This window comes from Cyanistes caeruleus, chromosome 5, assembly GCF_971803275.1.
Source record: "Cyanistes caeruleus chromosome 5, bCyaCae1.hap1.1, whole genome shotgun sequence".
Classification (NCBI taxonomy): domain Eukaryota; kingdom Metazoa; phylum Chordata; class Aves; order Passeriformes; family Paridae; genus Cyanistes; species Cyanistes caeruleus.
The window spans coordinates 22,730,725-22,748,991 of NC_141705.1; the positions used below are offsets into that span (position 1 = coordinate 22,730,725).

The window sequence follows — 18,267 nt, forward strand, 5'->3', positions numbered from 1 at the left end:
GTCATGTTCACAGATGATGCCCCTTCTCAAGCACATGAATATCACCACAGTTTTAGTTACAGAGGGTTATACTCCGCTCTATCAGTCAGCAGGCTGTAGGAACCTGTGTATGTCACAGTGATGAAAGGGGGAGCAAGAGCTGCTTGCCTATTGCAGCTCAGATTATATTGTTCTGCAATGGTCTTTCATACACACCTGATAGTGAATATAGAAATTAACGATGTAGAAACGCTTACATTTGACTTCTCCAGACAAATTAATATCCTTTCACCCTCACTGAACCATATTTTTGAAAGCAGTAATGCTGCTCTTCGTATTTGAATGGGATCCTGCAGAGTGAGTGGAGTATTTACAGTATTATCCTGTTACCAGTGCCGGCATGATGCACATGCCACAGGGCTCCGTGCTTTCGGACATCTTACATCAAGGCTGTATTGGTTTTCAGCTGTAGCATATGATAAACACTGTGTATTTTATAATAAACACTCAAATGTTTATGGTACCTAAAAGACTTTACTTTCTATATTCAGAACTGAAAATGTCTGAGGACATATCAGATGGTGCCCCATCTGAAGAAAAACCTGAAGTAATGGAAATGCCCAGCAATGAAGTATTGTCTCACGAATCAGTACCACACCTCATAGAAGCTGAGAACTTGCATGAGTCAACATGGACAGGTCAACAAGATCAACATGGACAGGTCACTCAGCATGTCAGTAATAGAGAGGAAGGAGACACGTTAATTAATGAAAACACTTTAAATGAAAAACTTGTTGAAAGTCTGCCTTCCAGCCTGGCTTCCAGTGAAGAGACAACTGGAGACATGCCCACTGAGTGCATTGAGACTGTAAGCCTTGATACAGAACCTGAATTGGAAGAAGCACTACATGAGCAAAGCAATCCAGTAAGCAAAACTTTCTTTTCTGTAAAAGCCATCCTCTCCCTGCATTGTAAGAACAGATTTTGTATAACGTATGTACTGTTTTTCACCAAAACCTGGGAGTTATGCAGAAAAACTGCATAGGAATAAATTAAATTGCAACATCAAGCTTTTGAAAAATAGGAGTAGTTTAATTTCACTTTGCTGTTATGGTATTAATTTGGTCTTTCAAGTTTGGTTGCAATAAAACTTGCATTGTGTAGAGGTGATATGTTATTTGAGACATTCTTGAGACAACAATTTCTTAACATGTCTTAAATGTGGAATACTAATAATTGCTTTACACTACCCATTACTGTAAAAGGTGTGCAGCACCTCCTCTGGCTGTGTTTTTATTGAACTCAGTTGTTGGGAGTTCCCTGTGCACATCTACTGAATTACACATGTGAGGAGACTTTGGTAGACAAGCCTCCAACTCTGGCTCCTGCATCCAACCCAGTAAGGAGACAGGTTCCTGCCTCTCCCTAATATTAGTACTAATGAACTTGTATGGCATTATAGGATTGGATTCCTGAAGAAATACTAGGGCATCTGTGAAGACATCTCTGGAATTTAAGGCTCTTCCAGGAGTAGATGATGTGAACTATGCTTCTGCTTTTTTGTGTACAAAGTTTGAACTCCACATAATACCCAATCTGTCGTCATCTATTAAACTCTAGACTTTGTTGCCTGATAGGTTCTTTGTGTTTCCTCCTGCCATTTGAGAAAAAGATTTTTGGACAGTAGAGTAACATTTTTGTTCTTACAGGCTGCAGACTCCTCATCTAAAGCAAGTAGATGGGGAGCTTGGGGTACCTGGGGAAAGTCTCTCCTGTCATCAGCTTCTGCCACAGTGGGTAAGTGTTCTGTTGGTAAAGTGTGTGGAAATAATAATTTTCATGTGTCATTAGGCAGATTAGTATTGCATCTTAAGGATTCATAGACAATTTTGCCTTGATAAACTTGGGAAGCGTGATGTTTTTAAAGAGGAAGATGGACCTTCCTAATTATTCAAATTATGGACAAGGTTCTAGGCTTGTTTGTAAAGTTAATGAATTACTTGATTGTGACTTCTTCATAGAAAGGATCCATAATTCAATACAATTTCTATCTGCCAAAGGCTTATGGTTTCTCAAGTCAAAGCAGCCCAGATTCATGTTCATGTGTGTTAATGGTATGTATGCCAGGTTTGACTTCTGCCTACACAACATGAATTCACTTCTAGTAAATCATTCCAGCTTTCATTGCCACCCAGTGAAACTGTCACGCTGTCACACTAGATTTCAGACAGTAGAACAACGTATTGATACATGGGCCCTCTCCCTATACTCTCATTTCCCATAGTAGATCAGTACAAAATGTCGTGAAAACTTTCGGTAAAACTTAATTATTGCTCTTTGAAAACTCACAGACAAAAAGCGAAGCATAGAAATATGTAGTTACCAGTGGGAAATAATTTCTCACAAACCAGAAATATTTTGTAACAAAAAAATTTGTTAGCTAGTCAGTTCTCATAAGGGATCCACAGAACACCTTTAAAAGATGAACCTAGGAATTAAAATTAATTGCTAGTTACTAAAAATGAGTTCAATAGAGATACAGTTTATATGATCTCACATAAGGCCAAATATTCTCCTTCTTTTCTCTTTCATGGACAGTAAATAGTTTCTGTCTGCTTCTCAGAGGAAGGAAGTTTCCTTGTTTTTTTAGTAACATCCAGTCAGGAGTACATAACTACATTTTCTTTCATACAATCCAACAATTGACATTTCTAGTTACATTTGGAATGGGTTTCTAGGGTGTGTGGTACAAGTTTGTTGTGTACGCAGTCTGACTTGATAAGGTCGTGTGATGTCTATTGTAAATAGGCATGTCATCACCATAAATATACATTTTTAGGACTGTTATTCTCTAAAAATGAGCATTTTTGTTCCAGTTGGAACAAGTCGCCTTGGAAAAAGAGCATCCACATGCAGAAAAGGAAAAGGAGAATTTTAGAATAATTTTAATTCAAGATCAGAATGGTTGCACTGTTTCCCACTCAAGACCCATCTACCATTTAGTTTCTGGCAGTGACCAAGAAGAACTAGGAAAGCACCTAAAACTACATGTATATAAAGCAGCAGTTCCCCCTGTTTTCCTGTCTCCTGGAATCTGCAGCATAGACAGACTTCCTGACCCTGGTATCAGGGTAGGTTGAGTTTCCATGTTACCCTCTAATAATTTTGAATCTAACTTTGTGAATGTGTTAAACAAAATAGACTTTGAATTAAGCAGAAATCAAATGTATGTTCTTCCATGTTTTGTGAACCCAAGGTAACTTGGAAGACCACATAGCTAGTCTTAGATTTGTTCCAGGAAATCAATGCATCAAGTAATATTTTACAGTCCTGATACAGAGGGCTTATTTCCTAGTTGTTTATTAAGAAAACTCGTGCTTGATCCTGTGAAATATTTACTGTCTCTCACTCTCATGGACAGATACTGTGTAGACATACCTCCTTCAGTATGATAATTCTCTGGTGAGATAGTGGAAAAAAATTAAAGCTATTGGGAATTTCTATAAGCTTTATTATTATATATTTATTTTTCCCCTTCAAGTTACTCCATTTAATATTGGATCAGTTCAACCAACACTTCATCTCCTATTCCACACCAGAAAATAATTTTGCTATGGACCAGTCCATTGTAAATGGACTGTAAATGCTATTCCTTCAGTGTAGCAAATTCTGTAAGTAAAATGCCTTCTTGGAGTTAAGACTTAGCAGCAACACCTTCAGTCTGTGATCTTTCTGTTGTTCTGTCATCATATTGCACAACACAGCTGCTTGTCTGGTGAAATATGACCAATATTTACGATTCTTCATATTTTTCTTCAAAATCTTACTTTGTAAAAATAGCAGAAACAGTTTGAGGTGGACTAAATAATATCTTAAAAGCTTAAACAAATATATTCTGCTTTTAACAAAGAGTATCATAGACCAGTGAGGGTTGGATGGTACCTTGAAAAGTAATCTAGTCGAGGGTTTTGTGGAAAAGGCTTTATGCATCTAGATGAGATTGTCTAGCATGTTGTCCAGTCACATCTTGAAAACCTTCAGCAATGGAGACTTTAACATATCCCTGGGTAGGTTTTTTCAGTGAATAATTCTTCTTCCTGTAATTAATTTTTCTTGCATCCTTACCTGTTTAAGACTGAATTAAAATGTTGTTCCAATTATCTCAGTTTCATTATCCTTCAAACACTGATAAAGAATTCACAAACACATGAGCATTTTTAATGCATGGCAATAATTTGTTTAGAACAGGTGGTTTATTCCCCAATAATAACACAGTACATATAATTTGTCCATATAATTTGTCTCTCATATATATTGTTCCATATAATTTGTCTCTCATCCTCCTTTAAGTAACTCTGCACATACAGCCAGGGATTGTTCTGGTGGTAGTTTTTTATTCCAAAGAAAATATATGTTGGCTTTGACATTATTTTGACATTATTTAGATTGAGGTCCCCATGACAAGGGAGATGTGATACTCCTCTACTCAACAGAATCTGCAATGCCTTTGGATTAGTTTCAGTCACTGCCTGAACCATGTCTGGGGTCTTGACACTAGATGTCACACTAAGCAAACTATTGAATCAGCTTCATCAACAAGGTGAAGAGATTTCTTTTGTTTTTAAAAGGTGTGAGAAAGTTGATTGCTCCTTGTGGAATCACAGTGGAGCAGAACCACTATAATAGTTGCTGGAATGATGAAATGCAAGAAGAAGGCTTATTGTGACATGGAGAATCAGCTTGTACTAATTATTGCCATTTTAGTCTCTTCAATTGTGTTTTTCAGTAAATCAGCCATTACACAATTCAGTCTTTTAACAGTGTTGATAAAGCTATCCTGCTTGAGAGGGTGACTACTGCAGCTGAATCGATTAATGGGTAGTAGTCACTGAAATGTGTAGTCCCTCATCTATCTTTTCCTTTCATGTTTCTTCCTTCTCCCTGTACCAGCACTCATGTTCTTCTGAGTTCCCTCTAATCCAGTTCAGGAAGCTAAATTGACATAAGAATAACTCTAGAGGAAAGAAAAATGCATTTTCTGCCTCATCAGTTCCTTGAACCTACTCTTTGAGACCAGTTCCAGGGCAAGCAGAGAGACAAGCATGGAATATGGGGAGGAGTAGAACCTCCCATAACTGCACCAAGAAACCATTAGGTTAGCTTAGTTGTAACAGCAAACTCTTTATCCCCAGGGCTTATGTGAGGTAAAATATATTTGCAGTTTGTACCGGCAGCTTGTGACTTGCATTTTGAAAATAGCTTCTATGCTTTAAAGCTTGGCTCTTTGGTTTTTCTTCCAACTAATCTATCTGCTAGCTTAATGAAAGTGACTACCTTCTGCAAGCCTTGCCTTTCATATGCTGTGGTGTTTTCAATGAGGTATGGCATTCATAAGGTGCTGAAGTTATGGTGCTCAATGAGCCACATTTCCAAGGAAAGTCTGTTCTCTGTCATGCTATATACAAATGCTTCACTCTGTGTAAGTTTAAGGCGTTTTACCTTTAGGACTGTGGCTAAGACTAGGCACCTGTCAATACATTCACACGAAGTAATAAAAAAATAACCCAGCAGTTTGATTCACATGATCCCTGAAATTCGTATTATAAGTCTGCGTAATGCATCTTTCTAATGTATTGTTTGTAATTAATGTTCTGCTATCTTGATTATTTTGTTCTTTTATATATTCTCATCTAGTTCCTTAACTATGAGAATAGCACATGAAAATATCAGACACCAATAATTTCCCTTGGTATGCTGAAAAGCACTTTTTGTCACTCAGTATGACAGAACAAAATGTCAGTTGAGATGTCACTGTGTTCATGAGCTTGGATATTATTGTGCATGGGTATGTGCAATAATCTCCATTGCATATCTTAAGTTGACTTTTGTGTGGAACAGAAATGCCAGTGCTGGAGATAATGTGAAACTAAAGTATTCAAATGTTGCAAATGTCTTTTCTCCATAGATATTATTCCCCTGTTGCAAAGTAGAGTAGAATATTAAAAAAGAAGGCTGGGTGTTACGCTTGTACTTTATGTGATGATAAAGAGGATAGTTAATGTCTTCAGACTTTTTTTATTTCATAAATTCAGCTGATTAAGGGAAAACAGCTTTGGGTTGAAATCACATGGTGGACACAACTTGTTTTGTAAATAATACTTCTCAGCTGCTGTAGCAGCAAAGCCCTTTTTTACAGTTAGTTAGTCCTTTCTAAGAATGCTGAATGCAAGTAACAAATGGAAGGAAATGTGGATGCATTTGGGGTTGGCAGTCCCCTTTGCATTCTTTATGTCTTTTAGGATGGGTTCATATCTAGAAGAGACTGAGAACTGATAAAATGGTGTAACAACATTTATGCTTATTGCTATTATTGAAACCTTTTATGCTTGCAATAAGGAGATCTAAATCTAGTCTCATTTACTAGATTAATCTGAGTTATTCCTCATTTGTAGACTAGATACATAGGTATTATAAGAATCTAGCCTGGTTTTTTTTTTTTTTGTTTTAACTGCAAGGAAGAGAAATTTTGTAAAGGCTTGAAGAGAATGGAATGCCAGTGGGATAGCCTAAAAGGGAGCACAATGAGGTCCCACTTTTTAGTGTACAAATCCAGAGTACAGCTGGATTTTCAACATCCCAATACTTCATGTATTGGTGTGATTCTCTTCCAGCCAGTTTCAGGTTCCTCAGTTCCTCATCTGGTGAAAGATGCTCATTTAAGGCCTTGGTCTTCATCTTTAGCTTGAGCTAGATGAGACTTCACTCATGTTACTAGACTAAATTTTTATCAGTTCTTCATTAGATGTGCTCCCATGGTAGGACACAGGTTACAAAGGCAGTGTGGTAGCAAGGGACAAACTCCTCCCCACCTGTACCACTGAATCAGAGAGTCCAATTGCCTGTGAGTACTAGATGGACAAGGGATCAGTGATTCCTATTCAGAGTGGTTTAGGTTTCAGACATAGTGAACTGCCCTCCAGAGGTGTCTGCCTCTCTCAGCTCTGCTGGGAATCCGAAGCTACTAAGCTGGGAGGTGGAAGATAAGACAGCTTGCAGTGAAGTGGAATGTATCCGACTACAACATTTGTGAGTGCTGTAATCTGGCCTTGGGCAGATCTGGCAAACCAAAAGGCAGGTCATATTGTTAGACAGTGTTAGCAAAACCTCTCTTTTCAAATGAGAGATCCCAGCTAGGAACATGAACAATGATATTCTGTGGAAATTTCCAGCCAATAGAAAGGCAAGAAATCATGGAGGCAAGAGAAACAAAAGCAACACAGGGAAAAAAGCGTGCTTTCTTCCAAAAGCTCACAGTTAACAATGCCCATTGCATAGCTCTTCTGTCTGCTGTTACAGAAGAGTAAATGGAGATGTCAGAGGTCTCAGCTCAGTTGCATTAGCACAACCAGCGTAACAAAATGAGTGCATCTTTGAATTGTAGGCTTCTCTCCCATGACCTCTTTTATTTCTGTGCCTTTTGAAATTACAAATAATCATTTTCATTTCCAAGGCAACATGTATTTCTGCTCTGTTTGTGCATGTATGTGTATCTAATGGTTGCTTCAATTGTGGTCTTCTGATCTCATCTGGTTTTGCTGCTTCAGTCAAACATACATGCCATATAGCTTAGCTCAGCAAAGCCACCCCTAGCTGACCTGGAGTATTTATTTATTATTCTAGTGCATGTAACCACAGCCCCGAAAATGCTGCCTTTTGTAGGTCAGTAAATATCAATACAGCAACTGTGTGCTTTCTTTTCATCAATGTGTTAACTTGTCTGCAAAACTACGGGAACCAGTTCAAGGCTATAAAAAAAAAATCACAGGAAAAAAAGTGGGAAATTGATCTGAAAATGCATGACTTTTGCAGACAATTCAAATTTTTTGCTCAAAATTTATAGTATTTTTTAATATGACTACAGGACCATAGTATTTTGTTACCAAGTCAAGCTGATTAAGTCAATGAAACAAATAAAACTCTTGCTCATTTAAAAAGTTGTGAGCAGAAGCAATGGAAAGGACTGTGACATGCAGTATCTATTATATTAGTGTAAAAGCACAATTAATAGTGATTTGATTCCCAGGAATTTGGGGATTAAACAAATGACTCCAGAATCCATCTGTGCTAATATTTTCATTGAGCTCATTAAAATATGTGGGAGATTGGGATTAGACCATGCAGTACACTGCTCTCCAGTATCTGCATTGGAATAGACTTTGCAAAAGTCAAGAAATTATCCAGCAATGACTTAAACATTGTGGTGCATAACCTGATATGACCCCCACAGTTGAACACACTGCCGTTTTTTGAAAGACACAGATAAAATAGATTAAGGTCATATTTTCTTTAGACAGATAAAAGCATTTTTCTGTCTAGGCTGTTACAGTATAAAAGATTAGGACCTTGTGCTGCCTCTGAAATTCCTCGTCTCTGCAGGTCTGTTCCTTAGGGGATATCTGTTCTTTGTGTTTACCTCCAGATAGTCCACTTTTCTTGTATGTGATCCTTCAGAGGTGCTGCTTCATGTCTAGAGTATATTAATTACTGAAGTCACAGACCGCCTGATGTGTATTTCATCTGGAAATCACAGGATCATAAATCTAAGTGTTCCTTTTTTTCTACTCTATTTCAAATAGATTTACTGCCTCTTTCTTGAATCAGATGTTCAAAAGCATATTTGTATCACTACACGCACAGATATAGATGTATATGTTTATTCAGAGTGCTGCAGAACACTGGCAAGTGATAGGTTATTTTGCTGTGAACTCTAATAGAATGCACACAGTTGTGGGAAAATATGGACACCACATAATGAATCATTATGCATAACTTTGTGCCTTAGATGTCTAGATATCTGCCTGCCTATCTGTATTAATGCCTTTTATGAAATAATTTATCTATTTACAGTTCAGTTTAACCAAAGTATGAAATTGTCATTAACATTTCTTATAAGTCGTTAGGCAGATAGTCAAAGCATTCTGGATTGTCCCGATGCTAAAAGTGATTGGTTTCGTGCAAGATGCACTAACAGTGTACAGTAAAAGATAAAAATAAAATCCTGTCGCTGAAACTATTTCATTTTGTGTTGGAAAGAAATATTCCTTACATGGTTTGTTGTTTACTTGTTGCACCTCAGCTGATACACTGAAACTTCCAGCTAAGGAAGATTAACAGCTGGATTGCTTGTAATGAGAGAAGTATATAATGGGTATACTTAAATGTGTAAATATATATATATTTACACATTTTTATATATATATGTATAAAATATATATATTGTGCACATAGCCAGAAGCAAAATAGGCAGACAATTTTAGAGTAGTCTTTCTTAAGGGCAGCACTTTTCAACTACAGTTGGTGCAGATTAGTAAGATAGTGCCTCCCTTGACTGACTACCAGTCAGTCTACCCTATCCTATAGGGGGATATTACCAGTCTCTGTGATCTACTGGTGTAAATAAACTCTGTATAGAAAACCAACAAGGCAAAAATATTCTATCAAAAATACTCAGATGAAAAAGATAGCAACATTTATACTTTTTTTTAAAAGTATATAATTTTAATAGAGGGCTAGGGAGTTACTGCATATGAACCATGTAAAGGTGGTAACATCTCTGTAGGTGATAACCTGCCACTGGAGCAATAGTTTTGCCTGTGTCAAGTGATATCAGCAGACTTTACAAAGTGTATTTAAATAGTAGCTCTGGGGAGAGACACTTCAGAATTTTACTTCAAATGAGAAGCTAAGGAGCTTAAATCCTGAAATAACTTTGAGGACTGGAGTCAGTATTCCTAAAAACATAGCGCCTATGCAGAGGACTGAAGAAGGAATTCCTTGCTTCAGTCTTGCAGTCATACACAACCATTAACTTTGGGTTAATTGTTCTAGGATTCTGAAAACTACATGAGGTCCTACCCTATGGCCTTAAGAGGACTGTGAGTTTCTGTTTAAACTGATTGCAATACAATATTTAGCATTTTGAAAATCAGGGAACTAAACTTATGTGTACCACTGAAATAAATTTTACTTTTCAGATTGAGCATAATTTGTGTTATATTTCAGCTTTTTAATTTATATTCAGTTAATATAAATATAGTAGAAGAAGTGAATTATTAACCTAGAGAAAATTAAGCAGTTGAAGTAAGTTTGATAGATATTTTGTCATAATTCATGAAGTATAAGAACACTGTGCACTGCTAGTAAGGAGTTTTCAAATCATATAGTCTAAAATATGCCTTTGCTACAGGTCATGGGATAACAGCAGTAAAGGAAAAAGCAGGAACTACCCTAAGAATTCATAGTGCAAGTTCAGCATCTCTGGAAACAGCAGAGCCTCCTGCAGCTGAAACACCACTTACTCGTAAGTTCAAGTCCACTGAAATTGGACAAAACTCTTTACCCTGCCAAATTAGTTCAGTTTTAAAAATGGTAAGATTTTGGTCGCAGAAACCAGTTCACTGTAATTTGTGACTTGCAGGATTGAAATGCTGCTGTAACCTGCTTATTTTCTTTTGTTAGAAGCAGAAGATTCTCTGGACCAAAACTCTTCTGAAAATATTCCTTCTTCTCCTTCATCTGGATCTCGTGGCATGCTGTCAGCTATCACTAGCGCTGTACAAAACACAGTGAGTCATTTTAGCTGGTCTCTCTGCTCTAGTTATTTTTCATTATATTTATGTTCGACTTCACTGTAGGTCACATTTTTTAAGTTTTAGGTCTTCGTAAAAACAGTTCTTTTTTAAGTCTGTTTGGGAGTCTTTTCCATGATAAAACAACTTTTTTTACACATTTAAGTATGGTGTTTCACTTGAAATTAAAAGAGACTTTAAACATTGGCTGCAAAAGCATAGAAGATTAATTCCCCACTGAGCCAGTTTTATGAAATGGCAGTTCTTTTTTATTGTCTATCCTGTTCACTCTGACTACCTCATCACTCTAGTATCAAAGATTTTGGGAACAGAAGGAGATTCCTATAGATTATTCCTAAGACTGTTTCTACAGAACCTGGAGCATGATGTGGCTTGTAACAGCTGACCACCAGTAAGATTACTTGAGCATTATACAAGATTTACAAATAAGAGAAATGTGCTTGTAGGCAGCTTGGAGAGACTTCATTGATTCATCAGTGATCAATGTGGTACAAAAAGAATCACTTAAGGTCTCAGTAAGTCACCTGTAATGCCATTGGAGACTTTGGTAGGGATTTCTACTATATATCAAGTTGCATCAGCATTTGAGTATCTGACACACACACAATCCAGATTGAAATGGAAATCTTTAGCCAGTGAAACTACTTCTTCAGTTTACAAACAAAATATGAAGACATAGAAAAACATATTTAAATAGACAGTTCCAGAGTCATCACAAGTGTTAAAATTTTAAAAATCAGGTAAGGCAGAGTATTCTGTCCAGGATGGATTTGGCTCCATATTATTCATGTCTAAAACAAGTTCCTACAAACCAGATGTCATTGGATGAAATTAAAGTGGCATTCATAGAATGATAGAGCCACAGAATATTTAGGATTGGAAGGATTCCTATGCCCCTACCTTGGGCATGGACAACTTCCACTAGACCAGGCTGCTCAAAGCCCAATCCAGCCAGGCCTTTAATACTTCAGGGGTGGGGCATTCACCACCTCTCTGGGCAACCTCTTCCAGTGCTTCACCATTCTCATAGTGAAGAATTTCTTCCTGATATCAAATCTTAATCTGCCCTCTTTCAAAGTAAAGCCATTCCCTTTTGTCCGAAAACTTCTTGCCCTTGCAAAACGTCCCTCTCAAGCCTTCCTATAAGGCCCCATTTAGGTACTGGAAGGCTGCTGGAAGGTCTCCTCAGAGCATTCTCTACTCCAGGCTGAACAGCCCCAGTCTTGTCAGATCTTCTCCTGTCTTCACAGGAGATGTGCTCCAGCCCTTTTATGATATATTCTTTTTTTTTATTTTTTATTTTTTACAACAATTGTTACATTTCCTCTGGTGTAAGTAGTTTAATTAACTGGAAATATTTGTATAGGTTTTTGTTTTTTTTCTTTTGGAAAATGTATCCAGAACAAAGTAAATGAATCAATCCTCTTGTTAGATAAAGTATAGAAAATTTAGGGACCTGAATGTTCAAAGATGATGTCTTCAAAAGCACTCCTCTTTACAGTTCATATTAGCCTAAATTAGGAAGAAAATAACCACATTGCATTATTTTATACAGGGGAAAAGTGTGTTATCTGGAGGCTTAGATGCTTTGGAATTTATTGGGAAGACAACCATGAATGTCCTTGCAGAAAGTGATCCTGGATTTAAGAGAACCAAAACACTTATGGCAAGAACAGTCTCACTATCTCAGGTTGGATATATTTAAATACTGCTCTGTCAATGCAATTTCACATTCTTTTTCCAGAATTTCACATGCCTCGGGGAGAGGCTTTATTTATTGCAGTAGATGCTGGCTGGGCTTATGGAAATAAATATTATGCTTTATAGTTTCTCTACTTCATTTTTCTTCACAGAACAACAAAAGATAATGTAAAATCATCTTTTCTGCATAATTACATATGCAATTGCTGATTTAAATAAGGTGTTATATGTGGTGATAAATCATTACACTCTGAAAACAAAATCAAATTGTTGGTGTCTTGGTAACAGCTGTAGATAGATATCTTCCAGCATAAACATTACTATACTGTTTTCCTTGGAAGTCAGTAATGCTAATGTTTCATTAGGAATTAAACAGGTAAAAAGTTGTATCTCAGTGTCCATCTAATTTAATAGTACCCTTACACAGTTGTGACTCACGTGTTTTTAAAGCTCAGAGATACAATAAAAACAAAAGAAGAATGCAAGAAGTATAAATGCTGTCAGTATAAAATTACTTAAATTCTCCAGATGCTGAAAGGAGGGAAAACAATAGACATTGAAAAGAAGCTATGTTTGCTGTATGTTTACTTCCTTGTAGAGAAGAGTAAGGTTTTTCTTTTGAGGTGTTTCATCTGTCATATTCAATGATGTCATATTCATCATTGATAGAGTTAATAGACTTCTACTGTCATAGTAGATCAAAAGCAATTAACCCTTGTTAAGGTCCACAAGGTTAAAATGAGCTTTTGTGAATGTCTCCTTTAACAACATGCATAGTTTTGCACAAAGTCTGAGGCAGAATACAACATAAATCAGTTCTGATGGATCACACTATTGTTTTTCAGTGATTTGTTCATACAACCTTGTGAGTTAACTTTTGAAGATGGAGACTTCAGAGGAAAAATGTACCATTTTAAGTCTTTTGTACTAAATGAATCACTGAAGACAATATTGTAGGAATTTTGAATGATGGGATAACAACTTGGAACTTCAAGTGGTGGGAGTTCACCTGTATTCAGAGACTTGTATGTGACCTAATGTACAGTTCAGATGTATTTGCCATCTTTACTGTAGGAAATTCATGAGAGGCCATTTTGTCCATGAATAGAAGGAAGAAGATCCTATTGGATACACTATTCTATCCTTCTTATACACTGATAGAAGTGTATTAAAAACACACCAAAATATACCCAAGTATATAGAGGGGAGTTCTGCCCCACCTTTGGTCTAAGTCATCAGTCTCTTTTGTCAGTCCCACTATCACATAAAACTGACTTTAGTATTTGCTAAGAATATTTTATAGGAAATATTTATGTAGGTGCATTATTTATGGAAGTTGGTAGATAGGTCCTGAAAATTATACTCTTCCCATTTTGTGGTCTGCAGAATGGATTACATGGCTTTTTAAGGCTGCACATGAAATAGTCCTTTGTCTTTCATTATAACTGGTAGTGAAATTTATTATCTGCTATCTGTAGCTGACATTGCTTTTGAAAAAAATAAGCAAGATTGGTTTTTTTGTTCATTGTATCTTAAAGAGAGATGATTAGCAATTACCATTAGGAAAACCCCGCTTAGAGTACTATATAAATATTTTATCAAAGAAAATTATCAAAAATAATTAGATATTTCATCTCTAGAATTTTAGCTTGGCAGGTGTGATATTGTCCCAGATTTTATTACTACTTCTAGACACACAGAATCAGATAGTAATAAAATCTGTCACACATTACTATCAATAAAACATGGAATGATGTATATTTTTACAGCTGTTGCGAGAAGCCAAAGAAAAAGAGAAACAGAGGCGGGCCCAGCAAGTTACAGTTGAAAGAACAGCACATTATGGACTACTTTTTGATGAATTCCAAGGTTTGTCTCATCTTGAAGCTCTGGAAATCCTATCAAATGAAAGTGAAGCTCAGGTACAGTATACAGACAGCATAAATCAATATGGTTGGTAAAAAAATTATCTTTACATTAATTTTATTCTGCAGATGCATATAAAGTGAACAGTAAGTTTTCCATCAAGTTCAGAGAAAGCTGAATTGATCCTATGGACTAGTCCTGGATTTTAGGAACTCAATACATCTAAAATGTAACTACAAGATTAACTCAAACTTCATAACTGACAGGTATTTTTGTTAGGACCATATATAGTGTGCCATACACAGCCTGTGACAGTGCAGATTTCTTGTAAATTCCTTGCAGAATTTGCAATGAGGTTGAAATATTTTGGTTGAAATCAGGTACACTTATATTCAGGAATTCCAGACTTACTATACATGGAGGCTGGTGAATTAAAATTAGTTCCAGATTACTTATTTACTTCTTATTGTGTTAGCTTTTAAAATTACATAGAACTACACTAAGATACTGTTACTGGAAGTATACAAATGTCTCTCTGAAGATGGTAATGTTAATAAGACCTATCTGATAAATATATATTTCAATTTCAACTCTCAATTTATTTGCTCAGCTAGTACATCAGTAGATCTCTGACAGAATTAATAGAATTTTGTAGATTCCTAGCAGTGATATTTCTGTACTGGAACAGCTTCCTAAATAAATTTCTGAAATACAAGTTTTCTTTTTTGTTTGTTATTGTAATTAGCATTCTTTGCCTATACTTAATAAAATATATATATATATATATATATATATATACTTCTTAATACAATATAACCAACTTACATTTTAAAATATTTTATTTGCTCTCACAAATAAAAGAAGCTTATATTAATAACAGCTAGGTGCATACTGTCAATGTTGGTTTTATATTTCATAGTTATCTAGATGAAAAACTATATTGTTGAAACCACACATGTAAGGTTCAAGGGAACCTTTGCTTTTGGGAACAAAACCAAAAATGGCCAAAAACTCCTACCCACTAAACAGGAAAGAATCAGATAGAAAAAAGTTCAGGTTAATTGTGTGTGTCAACAGTATTTTTATTTTTCTGTGAAATACCACAGGGTAAGCAAGACGAGCAGAGGTTATTACCATGAGGTTTCTAGTGCACTTCATTTATGTCCTAGACATGTTCATAGTCCTACTCAGTCCAACAGGACTGATGATAACTGTGTGGGTCAACAAGTCCAATACCCAAATAAATGTTCCACTTGCCACACACAGATGCACACAGACATATAATATTACAGAATTAGTATGCTGTATACAGAAAAGAGTACTGTAATACACAGGAGTACTGTAAACTTGAGACCACTTTTAACAACCCAAAAGCCACAGGAGGAGTGCAAGATGTACTGAAAACTTATATGTTTAAGCTTTTATTTTAAAAGTCTCTGTCAAAAGAAGCTCTCAGTTAGCCCTTGAAATGGACAGTTCTATGGAAAGGGAGGAAAAAAGCCTTATGTAGTGCTTCACAACCTGACTCGGGTGTCACGGCTTTATCTTGTGTTTAACCCTTAGCACAGGAGCTGGACACAAGGAAACACCAGTAAGAAAATAAGAGCTGTCTCCAGCCTGGCACTTAGGTAGTCTGTATATCTGTCAAGCAACCTTTAAAAAAGCCCCTTGAAACAAACATAAAGGTAAAACTTTGTATCAAGGGGAGCAAGGGCGTTTTTCTTGGCTTCCATAAGCAGAAGGAGTGCTCTACTCACAGGGTTAACACCATATAGCTGTAGTACAAACAGTGATTCAAAGAATCTGTTTCCATCCCTCTTGGGTGTGCCATCCTAAGAGATGCAGGAACTTGCAGATAGCTGAGACATGCAAAGACCTGCCAATGCATTTTTCAGAACAGGTAGACTGTCAATAATTTTGGCTGCATTTTGAAGGCAACCTTTTCCAGCTCTTCCCATGAGTGCTCAGACTAATCATTATGCCTGTGCTCTTTTTGCCTGATGTCTTCATCCAGGCAATCCCAAAATGCCTATTACAGTTTGTAGTTAAACCACAGATTTATATAGTTCAAAACTCATATTCTAGAGGAAGGAAGAGACCTGATGATCTGGCAAGGCTGGTGTAATTTTTGTGATACTCAACAAATTCTGTTGACAAGATCTAAAAATATGTCTAAGTTGGGAGGTTAGAGAAAAGATTTGGACATAATGGAAGTTTCCATTTCTTAGTCTATTTTGGATTCAGGCTCTAAATTAATATTTAGTAATACTTACTGTCCTTTCTTTTACAGATTCAGTCACATTTAGCAACACTTGATGGAGAACAGTTGGAGACTGTGAAAAATGATTTAATTGCTATAAAAGAGATCTTTGTTCCAAAGGAATTAGAAAATGAAGTGGTGCAGGTGCAAAAAGGTAATTAAAAATACAGAGATTAAACCATATGAATATTTGCTACTTCTTTATCTAGTAATTAAAAAAAAAAATACAGTCCAGACTGTAATTTCTGATATCCTGATAGTCTTCATAAGGTAGTTACTAAAATTAATACTCTAAAAGTTCTGGAAGCTGTTCAGTGCTTAATTTTTAATTTATATTGTAACTCAAGTGCGAGATATGAAAGATCAAACATAAATAAATATAAAATTGTTATACTATATCATCAATGAAATAAAAAATATGGAAAATAATAATTTTCCAGATAACTGAGCTTTTCTTGCAGAAATTGTATAATCTGAAACTTTTGAAGTACTTTGAAATGCTTTTCTTTTTGGCAACTTCATCCTCACTCTGCACCCTCCCTTGCTAGATGGGGGAAAATATTAGAGTATCATAAAGAATTTAAGGAACCCTGAATTTTTTTGAATGAAAGTGACTTTGAAACTTAGTAGCAAAGCTGCTTTATAGGTATTGTTTGGCAAGATGTGGCATGTGGAGTATGAGAATGAAGTTAGAGCAGCATAAGCATTTTCATAGCTCTGATATGGCACAGCATGGAAGAGAATGGGCTGGGCTCACAAAAGTTACAATAAAATGGATGGGTGCTTTGGTTAGGGGCAAAATAGGTGTCTTAAACATAAATGTCAGAAATTATAGCATTCCCCCAAACAGGTTAGAACAGAAGGATAAGAAGTCAGCTTACAAGCAGCATGGTTCATGTCTCCAGGCCTGTGAGATCCATACCAAACCTCTTAGAGCTAACAGCAAAAATCCTCTTGACTTGACTGAAGACTGGCTTATGCCATTGAACACTATATTGTTGTGCTTTGGAAACAAAGAAATGTGAAAGGATATTTCTTCCACATCCTCTTGATCTTCTCAGGGGTACTTTGCCCATAAAAACTACATTTTGCAGGATGGTGAGATACAATTTCCTTAGCCTTCAGAAAAGTTAGCAAAACTGTGTTAACATCCACATGTTCTAACAGGAGAGAAATTTCTTCTTAGACTGCTCTTTCTGGCACTGTTTTACTCAGCTTGCCCGATCCCTCTTACAGGGAACTCATCATGTCTCATTGAGGGGGACAGCAAGTGCTCAGCATAAAGTCTTAGTATGGTAAAGTTTTGTGCTGGTTTTTTCCCCTCTTAGTTGCTCTTTAAACCCCATTCCTCTATGGAGTCATGAGAAATAGAAGTCAATGAAGTGTATTACCTGCTTAGGAGTGAGGATTCATAAGATGTCTGTTGTTCCTTAATTGCTGTGGAAAATAGTTCCTTGCTTTGAAACCAACTCCCAGGAGAAGCTCTGTTTCTTGCACAAAGTGATGTATTCTCTCAAGGTGAGAAGTTCTGGTTTTTGTCAGTAAAGCACAACTTCTTATCCTGTTCTTGAAACATTTACAAGTGTTTTGAATGGGCTGCAACCAAGGCAGTGAGCACCTAAAAAAAAAAAGAGACCAAATAAAACTGTGCTGCAGATTTGCCCCTGCAAAAGCTAACCACTCATCAGTGAAGCACATTCCTTCCTCCTATGATTGCGGAAACAATTATGACTGTTTTCTGGTACAAGTGTCAGAAAGCCACACACATACCCTCCTCTCTAATGTTTCCTCTCATTTTGATTATGTAACCTT

The 18,267-nt window shown here is 36.4% G+C and overlaps 1 protein-coding gene across 2 annotated transcripts in view; it reads left to right on the top strand.

Moving 5' to 3' along the window:
- Window positions 1-18,267, top strand: part of FAM114A1 (family with sequence similarity 114 member A1) — a 31,058-nt gene that overhangs the window by 2,884 nt on the left and 9,907 nt on the right. For both annotated transcript variants that reach the window (XM_086888529.1, XM_086888530.1), the window contains exons 2-8: window positions 531-904; window positions 1,689-1,776; window positions 10,226-10,339; window positions 10,498-10,604; window positions 12,184-12,318; window positions 14,099-14,251; window positions 16,486-16,609. In XM_086888529.1, the coding sequence (XP_086744655.1) occupies window positions 531-904; window positions 1,689-1,776; window positions 10,226-10,339; window positions 10,498-10,604; window positions 12,184-12,318; window positions 14,099-14,251; window positions 16,486-16,609 (1,095 nt within the window). The remainder of the gene's footprint in view (window positions 1-530; window positions 905-1,688; window positions 1,777-10,225; window positions 10,340-10,497; window positions 10,605-12,183; window positions 12,319-14,098; window positions 14,252-16,485; window positions 16,610-18,267) is intronic.